Source organism: Mauremys reevesii, linkage group 13 (genome assembly GCF_016161935.1).
Source record: "Mauremys reevesii isolate NIE-2019 linkage group 13, ASM1616193v1, whole genome shotgun sequence".
NCBI lineage: Eukaryota > Metazoa > Chordata > Testudines > Geoemydidae > Mauremys > Mauremys reevesii.
The window spans coordinates 20,160,912-20,175,496 of record NC_052635.1 but is presented as its reverse complement, the minus strand read 5'-3'; the positions used below and the strand labels follow the sequence as shown (position 1 = coordinate 20,175,496).

At 44.9% G+C, this 14,585-nt stretch overlaps 1 protein-coding gene across 5 annotated transcripts in view; it reads right to left on the bottom strand.

Annotated features, from left to right (window-relative positions):
• Nucleotides 1–4,287: 4,287 nt before the first annotated feature.
• The window catches only part of RBL1 (RB transcriptional corepressor like 1), a 100,609-nt gene continuing 90,311 nt past the window's right edge, over nt 4,288–14,585 (bottom strand). For all 5 annotated transcript variants that reach the window (XM_039497960.1, XM_039497965.1, XM_039497961.1 and 2 more), the window contains 3 exons: nt 7,354–7,520; nt 6,583–6,747; nt 4,288–6,287 (listed from right to left, as the gene is read on the bottom strand). In XM_039497960.1, the coding sequence (XP_039353894.1) occupies nt 6,117–6,287; nt 6,583–6,747; nt 7,354–7,520 (503 nt within the window). In that variant the 3' untranslated portion in view covers nt 4,288–6,116. The remainder of the gene's footprint in view (nt 6,288–6,582; nt 6,748–7,353; nt 7,521–14,585) is intronic.

The window sequence follows — 14,585 nt, the reverse complement described above, 5'->3', positions numbered from 1 at the left end:
AATGCATATTTAATGGAGGAACAATGTTTTTTCCCTGTAAACCACGTGTTTCACATACTTATGTCAAACAAAATGGAAAGTGGCTAAAACTTAGTCTCCCTAAGTCTCTCTTATTGAAGCTGTTCCTCTGGCCGGGAGAGGTGACTTGAACTTGGCTCTCTCAAAAGGCATGAGTGCTATACCCCAGGGGCTGAAAGTTACAAGATGGGCAGCACTACTTCTACCCCCACCCCCTCATTTTGGGGGAGGTAGACATCTGCCTTGCTTATTCTTACAATAAATGTAAAGCCACCTGACTCCAGGAGAAGGGTTCTCACTCATGGGTTGCTAGAGATACACACCTCTCTGAAGTCTGGACCTATCTCAGAGAGGAGTGGAGCTTAGGCCACTGCCCTTTGGTCAGCCTCTCCCAGGGGCAAGGCCCTTCCATTTTAGGTTTTTACCAAAACATTCCCAGGTTTTACAATAGCTATTACTTAGTTTTTACCAATTTTCACTCACAATTTGGACCATTAAACTACATGAAAATACTGATTTATTGGATTTGCTTAACAATTACATTAGACAGGTGTTTGTTAATAATAAATTAGTCTGACTGTAAATGCAAGGCTACCTGTTTAAAGTAAGGCAATGTAGTGGCGCGCGTGCACACACACGCACACTCTCTCTCTAGAAAAAAGTAGCAGAACTCCCCAGACCCAGCTCCACACTCCAGGAGAGATGAGAGCTAAGTAATTTGGACAGACTCTCTGGAAGGAGATGGCAGCTTGGTAACCTGGGCTGCCAAGACACCATTTCATCTTCCAGAATGGAGAGCCAGATCAGAAGTACTCCCCTCACCCCCCAGTATCCTCCCATTCCACAGTATTAACCCTGGTATTTACCCTGAAAACTGTGAAGTTAACTTTTTGCACCAATTCTCACCCTTTTAAAAAATGTTGTAATGAATACTGATAAATTCCCAGACAATTTTAAACAAAATAAACTAAAACAAAGGGCCTTGACCATTGGCTACCTTGGTTTCTCCGCACCTAGCCTGCTGGCTTTTGTGAATCAATCTAAGATGTCTATCTCTCCCCATTCATGGTATAAGGAGCCTAGGAGTCTAACTCAGGCTTTATGAATTGCAATGTTGTTCCTGTGATTTTCTAAGTGCCTAAAAGTTAGGAATTGTGATGCCTACCATGGTAATGCCTAAGTCCCTTTGTGAATTTAGGCCTAAATACTCAAGGTATGATAGCCAAAATATTGTCATGGATCAGAAACTGGCTACAAGACAGAAAACAAGTAGGAAGAAATGGTCAATTTTCATCATCGCAGAAGGTTAACAGCAGCTGCTTCGAAGGTCTGTACTAGGCTATTCAATATATTTACTAACAATATGGAAGAGGATGGCCACATTTGCAGACGACAAAATTATTTGGGCTAGTCAAGACTGGAGAGGGCTGTGAAGAGCTTCACCAAGATCTAACTAAGCCAAGTGAATGGGCAGCATGATGGGAGATTAAATTCAATTCTGATGCCAAGTAATGCAAATTGTAGGGAATAATTGGAACCTCTTATACACCTTATAGGATGTTCTAAATTAACTATCAGCTCAGGTTAGGCCTGACTAACCTAATTGCCTTCTATGATGAGATAACCGCCTCTGTGGATGAGGGGAAAGCAGTGGATGTGCTATTTCTGGACTTTAGCAAAGCTTTTGATACAGTCTCCCACAGTATTCTTGTCAGCAAGTTAAAGAAGTCTGGGCTGGATGAATGGACGGTAAGGTGGATAGAAAACTGGCTAGATGGTCGGGCTCAACGGGTAGTGATCAATGGTTCCATGTCTAGTTGGCAGCCGGTATCAAGTGGAGTGCCCCAAGGGTCGGTGCTGGGGCCGGTTTTATTCAATATCTTCATTAACGATCTGGAGGATGGTGTGGACTGCACCCTTAGCAAGTTTGCAGATGACACTAAACTGGGAGGAGTGGTTGATACGCTGGAGGGTAGGGATAGGATACAGAGGGACCTAGACAAATTAGAGGATTGGGCCAAAAGAAATATGATGAGGTTCAACATGGACAAGTGCAGAGTCCTGCACTTAGGACGGAAGAATCCCATGCACTGTTACAGACTAGGGACCGAATGGCTGGGCAGCAGTTCTGCAGAAAAGGTGGACGAAAAGCTGAATATGAGTCAACAGTGTGCCCTTGTTGCCAAGAAGGCTAATGGCATTTTGGGTTGTATAAGTAGGGGCATTTCCAGCAGATCGAGGGATGTGATCATTCCCCTCTATTCAGCACTGGTGAGGCCTCATTTGGAGTCCTGTGTCCAGTTTTGGGCCCCACACTACAAGAAGGATGTGGATAAATTGGAGAGAGTCCAGCGGAGGGCAACAAAAATGATTAGGGGGCTGGAGCACATGACTTATGAGGAGAGGCTGAGGGAACTGGGATTGTTTAGTTTGCAGAAGAGAAGAATGAGGGGGGATTTGATAGCTGCTTTCAACTACCTGAAAGGGGGTTCCAAAGAGGATGGATCTAGACTGTTCTCAGTGGTAGAAGATGACAGAACAAGGAGTAATGGTCTCTCAAGTTGCAGAGGGGGAGGTTTAGGTTGGACATTAGGAAAAACTTTTTCACTAGTAGGGTGGTGAAGAACTGGAATGGGTTACCTAGGGAGGTAGTGGAATCTCCTTCCTTAGAGGTTTTTAAGGTCAGGCTTGACAAAGCCCTGGCTGGGATGATTTAGTTGGGTTTGGTCCTGCTTTGAGCAGGGGGTTGGACTAGATGACCTCCTGAGGTCCCTTCCAACCCTGAGATTCTATGATTCTATGAGTAAGAGACCTGGTCTGCTTAATGAAAACCTCTCTAAGCAACAGAAATCAACAGCAAACAAAATGTGAGGATGTATAAGGAATGAGACATTACTAGCATGGTACACCTCACCTGGAATGTGTTCAATTCAGTATTAAATGCTGTATCCGTATAGAAACGGAATTCTGATAGTTTTGTCATCTCTCCCATATTGTTGAGAATGACTCTTGAGGAAGCTTATGTGTAGTACATGTGACAATTCCACTGAGCAATATTTTAAGGATCAAGATAAATTCTTTTCACTCTAGTAACTTGATAGTTGTTGGAAAGGAAATTAAGCAAAATAATCTGCTTGGCTTTTGTCTGTTGGGGAAAAAAATCGGTCAGTAAAATGAATTTAAATAGTTCTCAGAACAAACACTGCAGCCTTTTCTCATTTCTTATTCCCTGCTGCCATCTATTTTGCATTATTTTACTCACTGGCCCTGTCTACACAAGGAAATTGATCTGTGGTTGACAGATGTCAATCATAGGACCCAGGGTTTTAGTTGCTGAAGTAGATAAAGCCAATTTAAGCATAACATTACTTATAGAACGCATGATTCAAAAGGTAATTTTCCTAGTATATGCAAGGCCACTGAAAACTATAGGAATTTTTTAAAAATTCTAACATTTCACCTTTTTACTATTGTCTTAAATTTAGTTCCTCTCTGCCACTCAGGCAGGAGCATTATATTTATTGACTGAAGTACAAGCAATCTGGAAAAATATGGAAAGAAAATCTGGGGAGATAACTGAATACAGAGGAATATGAACATTTACCTTTTTGTCACACAGATATAATTAAACTCTGAAAAGCAGGCATAAATTACTACAGACAAACAATGTCAGTCATCACACAGTTTTAAAGAACTTTTTATTGTAAAATACATATTTACAAATGAAGGCACTTTTAAACCGTAACAAAACTTTAAAACCTAACAGCTTGGCAAACTGTTCAAGTCCAAAATTTACTCTGCTCTATTAACATTAGCATCTATTCTAGGTAAAATTTATTATGAAAAGGAATTAAAATCCAATTGTAATACTTTGTTTTAATAAAATACACTAAACCTAATCATAACTAACAAATTTCAGCACCATTATTTTAATTCAAGATTAGAGAAACTGAAACAGTCTGCAGGGCATACCTCTTAAGAAATAAAGTAGGTTTACACATGATGAGAAATTAAAACCAAGTGACTAAATTGTTCCATCATCTAATACTGCTGAGTGTTCTTTACTGTCCGACAGTCCATCCTAGCCTAGTTTTCTTGAGGAATATAACCCCTCATGCAGTGAGTCAAGCACAATTGGCTCCGTTTATGTGAAGTCTAATTCAAGATCTCTTTCCACAACAAGGTAGGTTTTCCAGGGCTGTGCTCAGGCCATGATTACCCATGCACAAATGCATCTTGTCAGTAACTCAAAACTGGAAGTTGGTATTATGTTTTTTTTTTTCAACCATTAACATCACATACTTAAAAGGAGTTAACTGTAAGATTAGTATATCTTTTGTTATGCCACTTTATAACACTGCAGTCTTCATTCTCAAAACTTTCAAAAGGCAAAACATGTTTTTCAGAGCAGTCAAAACAATGGCAACCTTCAAAAAGTTAATGTTATCAAAACCTTAGGGGACTTGTGACCTCTCCTTTCATTGCTGATTACCAAGATGAATATGTAAACCAAAGCGCTCTCCTTTTATAATCAATTTAATCAAGTTCATCCACCAGATTTCCAGTTCGTTCCACTGAAAATTATGATGTATCAAATCCTGGTGTGCTCAATAATCAAGCTAATAAAAGCTAAGTAAAATAGTCAGAGCTCTAGAAAAGAGTTGTCCATTAAAAAGACAGTTCAAGTTTGTAAGTATAAGATGCTTATAGCAACTTTGAACAGAAAAGTACAACACAGAATTACCTTATGGCTCTAAGCTTTAAAAAAAAATCACTACTGTTAAAATTAGACTATTGCTTATAAACAGTATTATATAAACATTAAGTTTTCCTCATCTTGATAAAACAATCCTATCAAAATTCTAATATTTAAAACGTAGGAGTTTTGCTGGAATTTTACACATTGCCATTGGAACAAAGCTAAAGCTACATGTCTGTAATAGCTACAAAAAAAAAAAAGTACAAACATGCCTCATCTGTTTGGGCTTACATTCTGTGTAGATACTACACAACATAGGAGAGTACACTTGTCAGAAAAAAATATAAAAATCCTAAAGAAAAGAAATTTTAAGTTCATTAAATGAATCATCACACATTTGCTACTGTAGTAACCGATGGCCAAAGCCCAGAACTGTTTAACCATTATTGATACACGCTAGCCTTTTTCAGTTAAGATACAGTATCTATGAATATTTAGTGCTGCAGATGCGATGTGCAGAAGGAAGGAGTGCTTCAGATCTGTCTCCAGTGGCAGCATTCACTGCTCTGGAGGAAGCTGAATTCAGAAAAGGCTCCCAGAAACATCTCCGCAACACTCTAGAATAAGTGTGCTTTCAGTTTAGGCCTCTGCAGTTGTACTTGCTGATTTCTCTCCCAAACCATAAGAAACATTTAATCCATGTCATAACATTCACTTTAGTTGACATCCTCAAAGTAGGTGGAGAATAGCATTTTACCAGTTATACTCAGCTATAAAAGCCAAAAATTAACCCTGTTCAAATCACATTATCAAGTCTTTGATAAAAGGTGACTTTTTTCACGTAATATAGAATGCAGAATGAAGAACAGATGGGTTTATCTAACCCTTAATGTAGTAAAACAAACAAGTTGTCTCCTGATCTGTCCACATTAAAGTAATGCATAAGATTCTATAATTTTCATGTAAAAACAAAAAGGCACTTGAGGTGTTTCCCCAAACACTGAGTATAGTGATTGCCCCTGCTGCTTTCCTACATCCAGTCAATTCAATTTCAAAAACAGAACCACTGAAACTAGGAGCTGGCTCTCATGCTCAAAGCAGAACCGCTAAACTAGAAGATTAGAGGTGAATATCTGACATGGCTCAAAGAACCATTTCAACATGCGAATCAGCAGATAGATTCATAGCACGTCTGACAGCAATAATGTTAATGTGATCATAGCCTCTAATTCCCCACAGTTCAGTCCTTAACACTTCCTTTTTGCATTCCTACTGAAGTCAGGTGACAGTACAATTTTACACATTAATTAGTAAACTGCCTGCACACACCACAGCTGGAAAACTGGAAAAATTGTTTCCCAGGTGTGATGAACTCTGGAGCTTCAGTCCCTTGTAGATGTTAGTGATTTGCTCTTTCACTGACAACATCCTGAAGACGTTTTAGTAAGACATCATCATTTTCCTGGCAGAGTCGTTTTGCTGGAGACTCACTGTCACTGTCAATTGTAATTGCTCGCTTCTTACTCCTGTGTTCACCTTGTTTTATCATATTGTTGATGTCCTTCAAACTCTGTCAATAAGAGGAGATTTAAAATTAAAAACAAATATTCAAGCCACTATAATTACTCAATAAGACTCTGAGTTTTCAGCATGGTCTGAAAAAAGTATTCCTACTCTGGACAGATGTAGTGCTTCTCAGATGGAAGGTGCTAAGTGTTTTATCCTTTACTTCAGGAACTGCAAGACCAGTTTGAAGAAAGTCTTCACAGCACTCTTATGAAAAACCCCAAAGCCAGTCAGAAATTTGGAAGAGGGAGAAATCTTTAAGCTTTGCAATCACTAAAGGTCTTATGTGAATGTCTAACCTTAGAAGGGCTCCCATTAAACTTGTACAGTAGAGCAGTCTGAGGCGTCAGGCAGGCACCATTCTTGTGTGGTGAAACATAAACAGAGTGTTGCTGGGATATCCGCCGAGGAGACACTGGCTGCTGTTTAATGTAGGGGAATGGGGAAAGTGGAGGCGCTTCCATCTTAAAGAAAAAATGGCACACACACAGTTTGTCTGTAGGAATTTACCAGAAGGACATTAAAGAATTAACTTAATAAATAAATGAAATGCACATCCATTTTTATAAATGTGTTCTTTTGGGCCTTCTGTTCCAGGTTACAATTACATTCTAATATTTCAATTCAGTATTCAGCCTGGCAATCACAAAAGAAACTTATTTTTCAACTGTTTCACATAGATGAACTGAGGGGTACTTAAATGTCACTCGGTTTCCCATATTAATATGGCACCCACTCATCAGTTTCTGCTCCATTTCAATGTTAGCAGGGAAGACATGCAATCTTGCTGATGTAGTATGTTATAGCCCAGAACTATGATTATTTTATTTATGCAACCATGTAGAAACAAACACAATCAGATGATGAGGTGGATCCATTTCATGTTGAGTGTCAGAGGATGGGTTTAGAGGTGAGACATATACAAGCCTACACAGTTTATGATCTACAGGGCAATGACAGCAACAGTCTGAGTTTTTAAAAGCTGACATTTTATGTTTAAAGGGCAATAAAACTACTAAGCATCCATGCACACTATTAGACATATTCAAAATTAGAATTATTTTACTTACTACATGATCCTGGTTTGTGACATCGTACTTGAGTGCAAATGATTTTACTCTTCCTACATAGACTGCATTGTAAAATTTTATCAGATCTCCTCTCTCCTCCTTTCCTGATTCGCTTGAGTTCTCTGGTGTTGATCTTACAAGTGAAAGACACAATTTCCCAGGAGAGTCTATCACAGTAGGAAAAAAAATATCAGATTTAAAACCCTTAATGTCAGCAATCTAAATTAGATTTTTAAGATACAAACTAATACACTACCACTCACACTCTCTATAAAGATTCCACTTAATAGAATCATAGAACTTAAGATCAGAAGGGACCATTATGAAGAACTTATAAAGAGTTGTTAAAATGATTAAGAGAAAGTTACTCACCTGGTGTAGTAACTGAGGTTCTTCGAGATGGTTATCCTTGTGGATGCTCCACTTCAGGTGTCTATGCGCCCTAGCCTGTAATTGGAGATTTGTGGTAGCAGTGCCTGGCTGGGTCATGCATGTGCCGTTGCGTGCTGCTCCAGGCAGTTAAATAGCACTGCACAACCAACCAGCCCTTGGTTCCTTCTCTGCGGCAGAGAATCTATGTGAAACTCTGAGAGGGAAGGAGTAAGGGTAGTGGAGCACACACAGGGACAATCATCTCAAAGAACCTCAGTTACTGCACTGAGTAACCTCTTCTTCACGGAGTATCCCTGAGGGTGCTCCACTTTAGGTGACTGTTGAGCAGTGCCCTTCAGTGGGAGAGAGCGGCTTCGGAGTTGTGTTATTGATGGTGGATAACACAAGTCCAAAGCGAGCGTCCGATGCTGACTGTTGCTCTATAGCATAGTATTTTGTGAATGTGTGGATGTGACAGGTTCCCCTACTCCAGGGTGCCACCTGGGACTGGGGTACCACTGAGCCTGCCTGACCCACCAGCCTGGGCTTCCTTTCACCCTGTAATCCTGTGACAAGCTGCAGACACGCTTCCAGTCTCACACTTTCACCAGCACAGAAGTAGGGACACACCCAGCTGCAGAAACACACAGACACTGAAATTAGCTCTGCCTGTGAAGGCTCAGTTAAGGAATTGCCAAGTACTCAAGTGCACATCCCCTCTCTAGGGGATAAACCCAAAATTATACTGTCTTGCACTGTACAGTGTAAGCTCATGAAATTTGCCACCTCCCTCAACGTGGAGAGGAATATATGCAACTTTCTGCCCCAGGTAAAGATTTTTACACACACTGGTTTTAGATAAAACAAAAGTAAGTTTATTAACTACACAAGATAAATTAAGTGATTATAAGGGCTAGCATCAAAGCAGATTACCTGGCAAACAAAACCAACACTCAATCTAAGCTTATAAACAGAAAATTATCACCCTAAATGTTGTTCTAGGCAGACTGCAGAGATTCTTGAAGGCAAGCTGCCCATGCTGGCAGCTTAAAACTCCAGATATTCCTTTTACAGGCCAGACATCCTCTAGCCCGGGCTCAGCCCTCTCCCGCCCACAGCTTAGTCTCTTTCCTTCTCAGGTGTTTCCAGCAGCCTTCTTTCTTAGATGGGAGTTAGTGAAGAACTACCCACAATGGATGTCACTCTCCTACCTTAAATAGTTTTTGCATATGGTGGGAATCCTTTGTTTCCCACCGATCCCCACCTCCAGTCAGTGGAAAAATACTAGTATTTATCACGAGTCAACATCAGGTGACTTGGTCACATGACCCTTCAGCCATAATTCAGAGGCTGTTTGTAACGTCCCCAGGAAGGCTTCTCTGTGGGTGATTAGCATCTTCTAAGACCTCCTGTTCTCCCTAGTGGCCCTTCCCAGCAAGACACCTAGAAGGATTGCATTCTGCCTAATGGGCATTCCCCAGGTGTAAACATATTTGTAATAGCTGCATAGACAATATTCTTTACTTCAGATACAAAAATGATACATGCATACAAATAGGATAATATTTAGTAAATCATAACCTTAAAACATATCTTAGTTATGCCATAATCATATCATAAACATCTCTCTATGAAGAAAATGGAGTATAATGCCACAGTGGTCTGATGCCCAAGTTACTGCTCTGCAAATGTTGATAACGGGGACATTGCTGAGAAAAGCTACGGATGCTGAAAATGCTCTGGTATAGTGTATGTGGATGTCCATTGGGGCTTGTAAAGGAAGTTTTTTATAACAAAGGTGGATGCATCCTGATATCCACTTGGATAGTCTATGCTTTGAGATGGTTTTTCCCCTGAACATTGTATTATAGAGACAAATAGTTTTGGCAGACTTTCTAAATGTTTTTGCTCTATCAATGTAGAAAGCTGATGCTCTTCTAATGTCCAGTCTGTGGCGTGATGCCGCTCTCTTCTGCATGTGGTTTTGAAAAAAAAAACATAGGTAAGTAAATGATCGGATTCAGATGAAAGGGGGAGGCAACCTTGGGGTAGGAATTTGGGGTGTGGTCTTAAGGTAACTTTGTCTTTAAAGAAAGTTGTGTGTGTGTCATTAGGGCACCTAGTTCCTTCATCCATCTGACCGATGTGATGGCGATGAGGAAAGCCACCTTCTTAGATAGGTGGAGTAGTGAGGTGGCAAGCAGCTCAAATGGTTTTCCCATAAGTTTGTGTAAGATAAGGTTGAGCTACCACATAGAAGGTGGGTTCCTTATTTCTGGGTAAGTGTTCTCAATGCCCTTGAGGAAACATTTAGTTGTTGGGTGGACAAATATGGTGATCCCATCCACCTTTTCATGGAAAGCTGTGATCACCACCAAGTGTACCTTGATGGAAATTGTGGACAGACCATTTTTATATGTAATCCAGTACCCTTGGTAAAGAGGAGGATGTGATAAGATCTGTTTATCTTGGCACCAATTGCTGAACCGTTTCCACTTATGCATATATGCGTCTTCCTTGTGCTCATTCTATGGCCGTTCATTAGTATGTTTTTTACTTCCACCGAACAGGGTGTCTCAACTCTCTGACATGGAGAAAAGCCAGGCCTTGAGGTGGAGTATTGTGAGGTTGGGATGGTGGACATGCCCCACATCTTGTGAGAAGAGGTGAGGTATTCGGGGAAGGGTTTGAGGTGAGCATACTGCTATCTTTAACAGGTACGGAAATCATGTTTGTCTGGGCCATGTAGGTGCTATTAGAAGGACTCTGGATTTGTCCCTCGATCTTGGGTATGAGCCAGTTTAGGAGTGGGGTCAAGGGGAATGCATACGTTAACGATGCATCCCATTTGATGAGGAGAGCATTGCCTAAGGAATAGTGTCCCAGTTCTGCTTTGGAGCAATATTGTGGGCACGTGGTGTTCTGTGCTGTTGCAAAGAGATCTATGGTAGGGAATCTCCATAGTTTGAATATCGTATGACAGGTTTAGCTCCTTAAGGGACCATAAGTAGTCCAGGATAGTGGGGATGGACACCTGACTCGGAAGGAATCCCTGCTGAGCGCACCAACAGGAGAAGCGCTTCCACTTGGCGAGATAGCCTTCCACGCGAACGACATTTCTACTCCCCAATAGGACCTGTTGCACCGCATCCGAACAGCGCAACTCTGATTGGCTTAACCAGAGAGCAGCCATGCTGTCAGATGGAGGGACTGCAGGTGGTGAAGCCTGCCGAAGTCCTGGGATATGGAGGTCTGGATAGAGTGGTAAGGGGATCGGATCCGCCACTGAGAGGTCGAGCAACTGGGTGTACCAATGTTGCCTCGGCCACGCTGGAGCAATTAGTATTAGGCGAGCCTTGTCTCTGCGGAGCTTGAGGAGGACTCTGTGGACAAGCGGAAACGGAGGGAAGGCATAAAGGAGGTGGTCGTTCCACGGGATCAGGAACGCATCCGAGAGGGAGCCTGGAGAGCGACCCTACATGGAGCAGAACTGCTGGCACTTCCGGTTCTGCCGGGAGGTGAAAAGGTCTATGAGAGGAAACCCCCACTTTTGGAAGACAGAATAGAGAACGTCCGGATGGATGGACCACTCGTGAGTGAGGAAGGATCTGCTCAATTGGTCCGCCAAGGTGTTCCGGACTCCTGGGAGAAAGCATGCCACCAGGTCTATTGAGTGGGCTATGCAAAAGTCCCATAGTAGAACCGCCTCCCGACAAAGGGGGGAGGATCGTGTTCCCCCCTGCTTGTTTATATAATACATGGCCGTTGTGTTGTCTGTGAAGACCAAGACACAACGACCCTGCAACCGATTCTGGAATGCCTGACACGCCAGGCGGACCGCTCTCAACTCCCGGACATTTATGTGCAACGCCAACTCTTGAGGGGACCAAAGGGCTTGCGTGCGAAGGCGCCCCAGATGAGCGCCGCATCCCAGGGATGATGCGTCTGTTGTTAAGGACACGGAGGGTTGCGGTGGATGGAACAGGAGGCCCGCACACACCAGGGACTGCAACCTCCACCAGCTGAGGGAGGCTAGGACGGCTGATGGAATGGTAAGTATCATGTCTATGGCGGTATGCCGAGGCAAGCCAAGTTTGAAGGAGCCTCATGCACAGTCTGGCATGCTTTGTTACGAATGTGCACGCTGCCAAGTGGCCGAGGAGGCGGAGGCAAGTGCGAGCTGAGGTTGTCGGGAAGTGTTGGAGCGTTTGTATGAGGGAGACAAATTGCCTGAAATCAAGGCAAAGGCAAACTGGCTGTTGCGAGAGTGGAGTCTATCATTGCCCCGACGAACTCTATTCTTTGCGTAGGCAATAGAGTGGATTTCTCTAGATTGAGTAGCAGGCCTAGACGCAGGAACAGGTTCTTGATGATGTGCACATGCGTGGTGACTTGTGCCTCCGAAGTCCCTCGAATCAGCCAGTCGTCGAGGTATGGGAAAACATGGATTCGACGACGGCGGAGGGAGGCCGCGACTACAGCCATGCACTTTGTAAACACCTGCGGGGCTGTGGAGAGGCCATCTGTGCGGAGGGTAGATGGAAGTGTGGAAGTATGCGTCCTTCATGTCGAGAGTGGCGTACCAATCTCCGGGATCCAGGGAAGGGATGATGGTCCCCAGGGATACCATGTGGAACTCGAACTTTTTCATGAACTTGTTCAGTCCCTGCAGGTCCAGGACAGGTCGAAGGCCCCCCTTCGCCTTGGGGATAAGGAAATATCGGGAATAAAACCCCTTGCCCCTTGAGTGCTCTGGTACCTCCTCTATAGCTCCGATGGCACAGAGCTTGAGTACCTCTTGTAAGAGGAGTTGCTCGTGAGAGGGGTCCCTGAAGAGGGACGAGGAGGGGGGGGTGGGAGGGCGGGGTTTAAATAAACTGCAGGTGGTATCCCGACTCCACCGTGCGAAGGACCCAACGATCTGAGGTGAGTTGGGAACACGCAGGGAGGAAGGAGGAAAGGCGGTTGCAAAACAAAAAGGGAACCTGGGAGGTCATCGGTACGCTGCTCTCGGGCGCACCCTCAAAAGTTTGGTTTGGGTCCCGCAGATGGTTTAGCGGAACCAGAATTATTGTTGCCCCCCTTGAGGTCCAGACTGCTGTCTACGATTAGAGCGACCTCGACGCCTAGCAAAGTCCTGCTTTGGCCTTGGCCGGGGGTAAGGACGCTGAGGCTGAGGGCGGAAGGACCGTCTCTGAGTCTGAGGGGTATGCATTCCGAGTGAACGCATGATCACCCGGTTGTCCTTCAGACTCTGCAGCCTGGGATCTGTCTTTTGAGAAAATAGGCCCTGGCCATCGAATAGTAGGTCCTGGATAGTATACTGAAGCTCAGGTGGCAGACCCGACACCTGAAGCCACGAAATCCGTTGCATTGCTATGCCCGAGGCGACTGTATGAGCTGCTGAATCTGCAGCGTCCAGCAAGGCCTGGAGCGAGGTACGTGCTACCTTTTTGCCTTCCTCCAACAATGCTGAGAACTCTTGTCTGGAGTCCTGAGGCAGCAGCTCAGAAAACTTACCCACTGACTGCCAGGTGTTATAATTGTACCTGCTCAACAGGACCTGCTGGTTTGCTACCCTTAATTAGAGGCCGCCTGCGGAATAGACCTTTCGGCCTAATGGGTCCATGCGCCTGGCCTCCTTAGATTTAGGGGCAGGGGCTTGTTGGCCATGGCGCTCCCTCTCATTAACAGATTGCACAACTAACGAGGAGGGAGGGGGTGTATATACAAGTACTCGTAGCCCTTGGAGGGCACCATGTATTTTCGTTCAACCCCTCTGGCAGTCGGTTGAATGGAAGCCGGGGATTGCCAGATAGTATCTGCTCTGGCCTGGATTGAACGAATAAAAGGGAGGGCCACGCGGGTGGGTGCCTCCACTGACAAGATGTCTTTGAGCGGGTTTTCCACCTCCGGGACTTCCTCTACGGGCAAGTTGATGTTCTGTGCCACCCGCCGGAGGAGGTCCTGATGTGACTGAAGGTCAATGGGAGGTGGACCCGATGTGAATGTGCCCGCTACTGCCTCGTCTGGGGAAGAGGAGGAAGACAGCCCTAGAACGAGTGGGTCCGGAAGTGGCTCCTGGTCCTGGGCAACATCGGGGGCCGGAGAAGCTTGGACATCCGGTGCAGGCACTGAAGCATCCTCTGTACCGGCCGGTGGAGGCCTACTAATCGTTGCCTCTGACACGCGATGCTCTGCAGCAACAGGACGAGGCGTCACAACAGGCTCGCCTTGGACGCCTTGGGCATACCATCAGGCCCAAAAGGGCCACTGTTGCGGTGCATGGTCTGGGCCGTGAGGTCTCTGGCTGACTCTACTATTATTGTCCGAGTCCCCATAGGAGGCAGAGTCGGCATGGGATGAAGCCGAGGCGTGCCGAGATGGCCATGGTGGAGCTGTGCTGGAACGTGGCGGGTCTCTGTAGACCGACGACCCGTGTGCCCCATGCGGTACCGGAGACCGGTGCCGGGAGTCATACCGGTACCGGGACGGAGATCGGGACCTACTACCAGCACGGTGCCGGGAGGTCGACCGATGTCTCGAGTCCCTGCATCTCGACCTGCTACGGGAGGCGTGGTGCCGGGATCGGTGCCGGGACCAGGAGCGGCGCCGGGAGTACCGCGTCGGCGAGCGGGACCGCGATCGGTGCTGTGAGTACGACCGGTGCCTTGATGGATAGCGGTACCGGGACTGCGAACGGTGCCAGGATTGGGATCGATGACTGGATCTCGACCGTCTGTGGGATCTCGACCTGGAGAGGTGACGCTTGACGGTGCCCTGTGATGGAGGCCTCATCATGGCTGGCTTGCCTAATGATTGAGGAGCCTGCACCGGCGGTGCCGGGGGCTGAGGCGGCC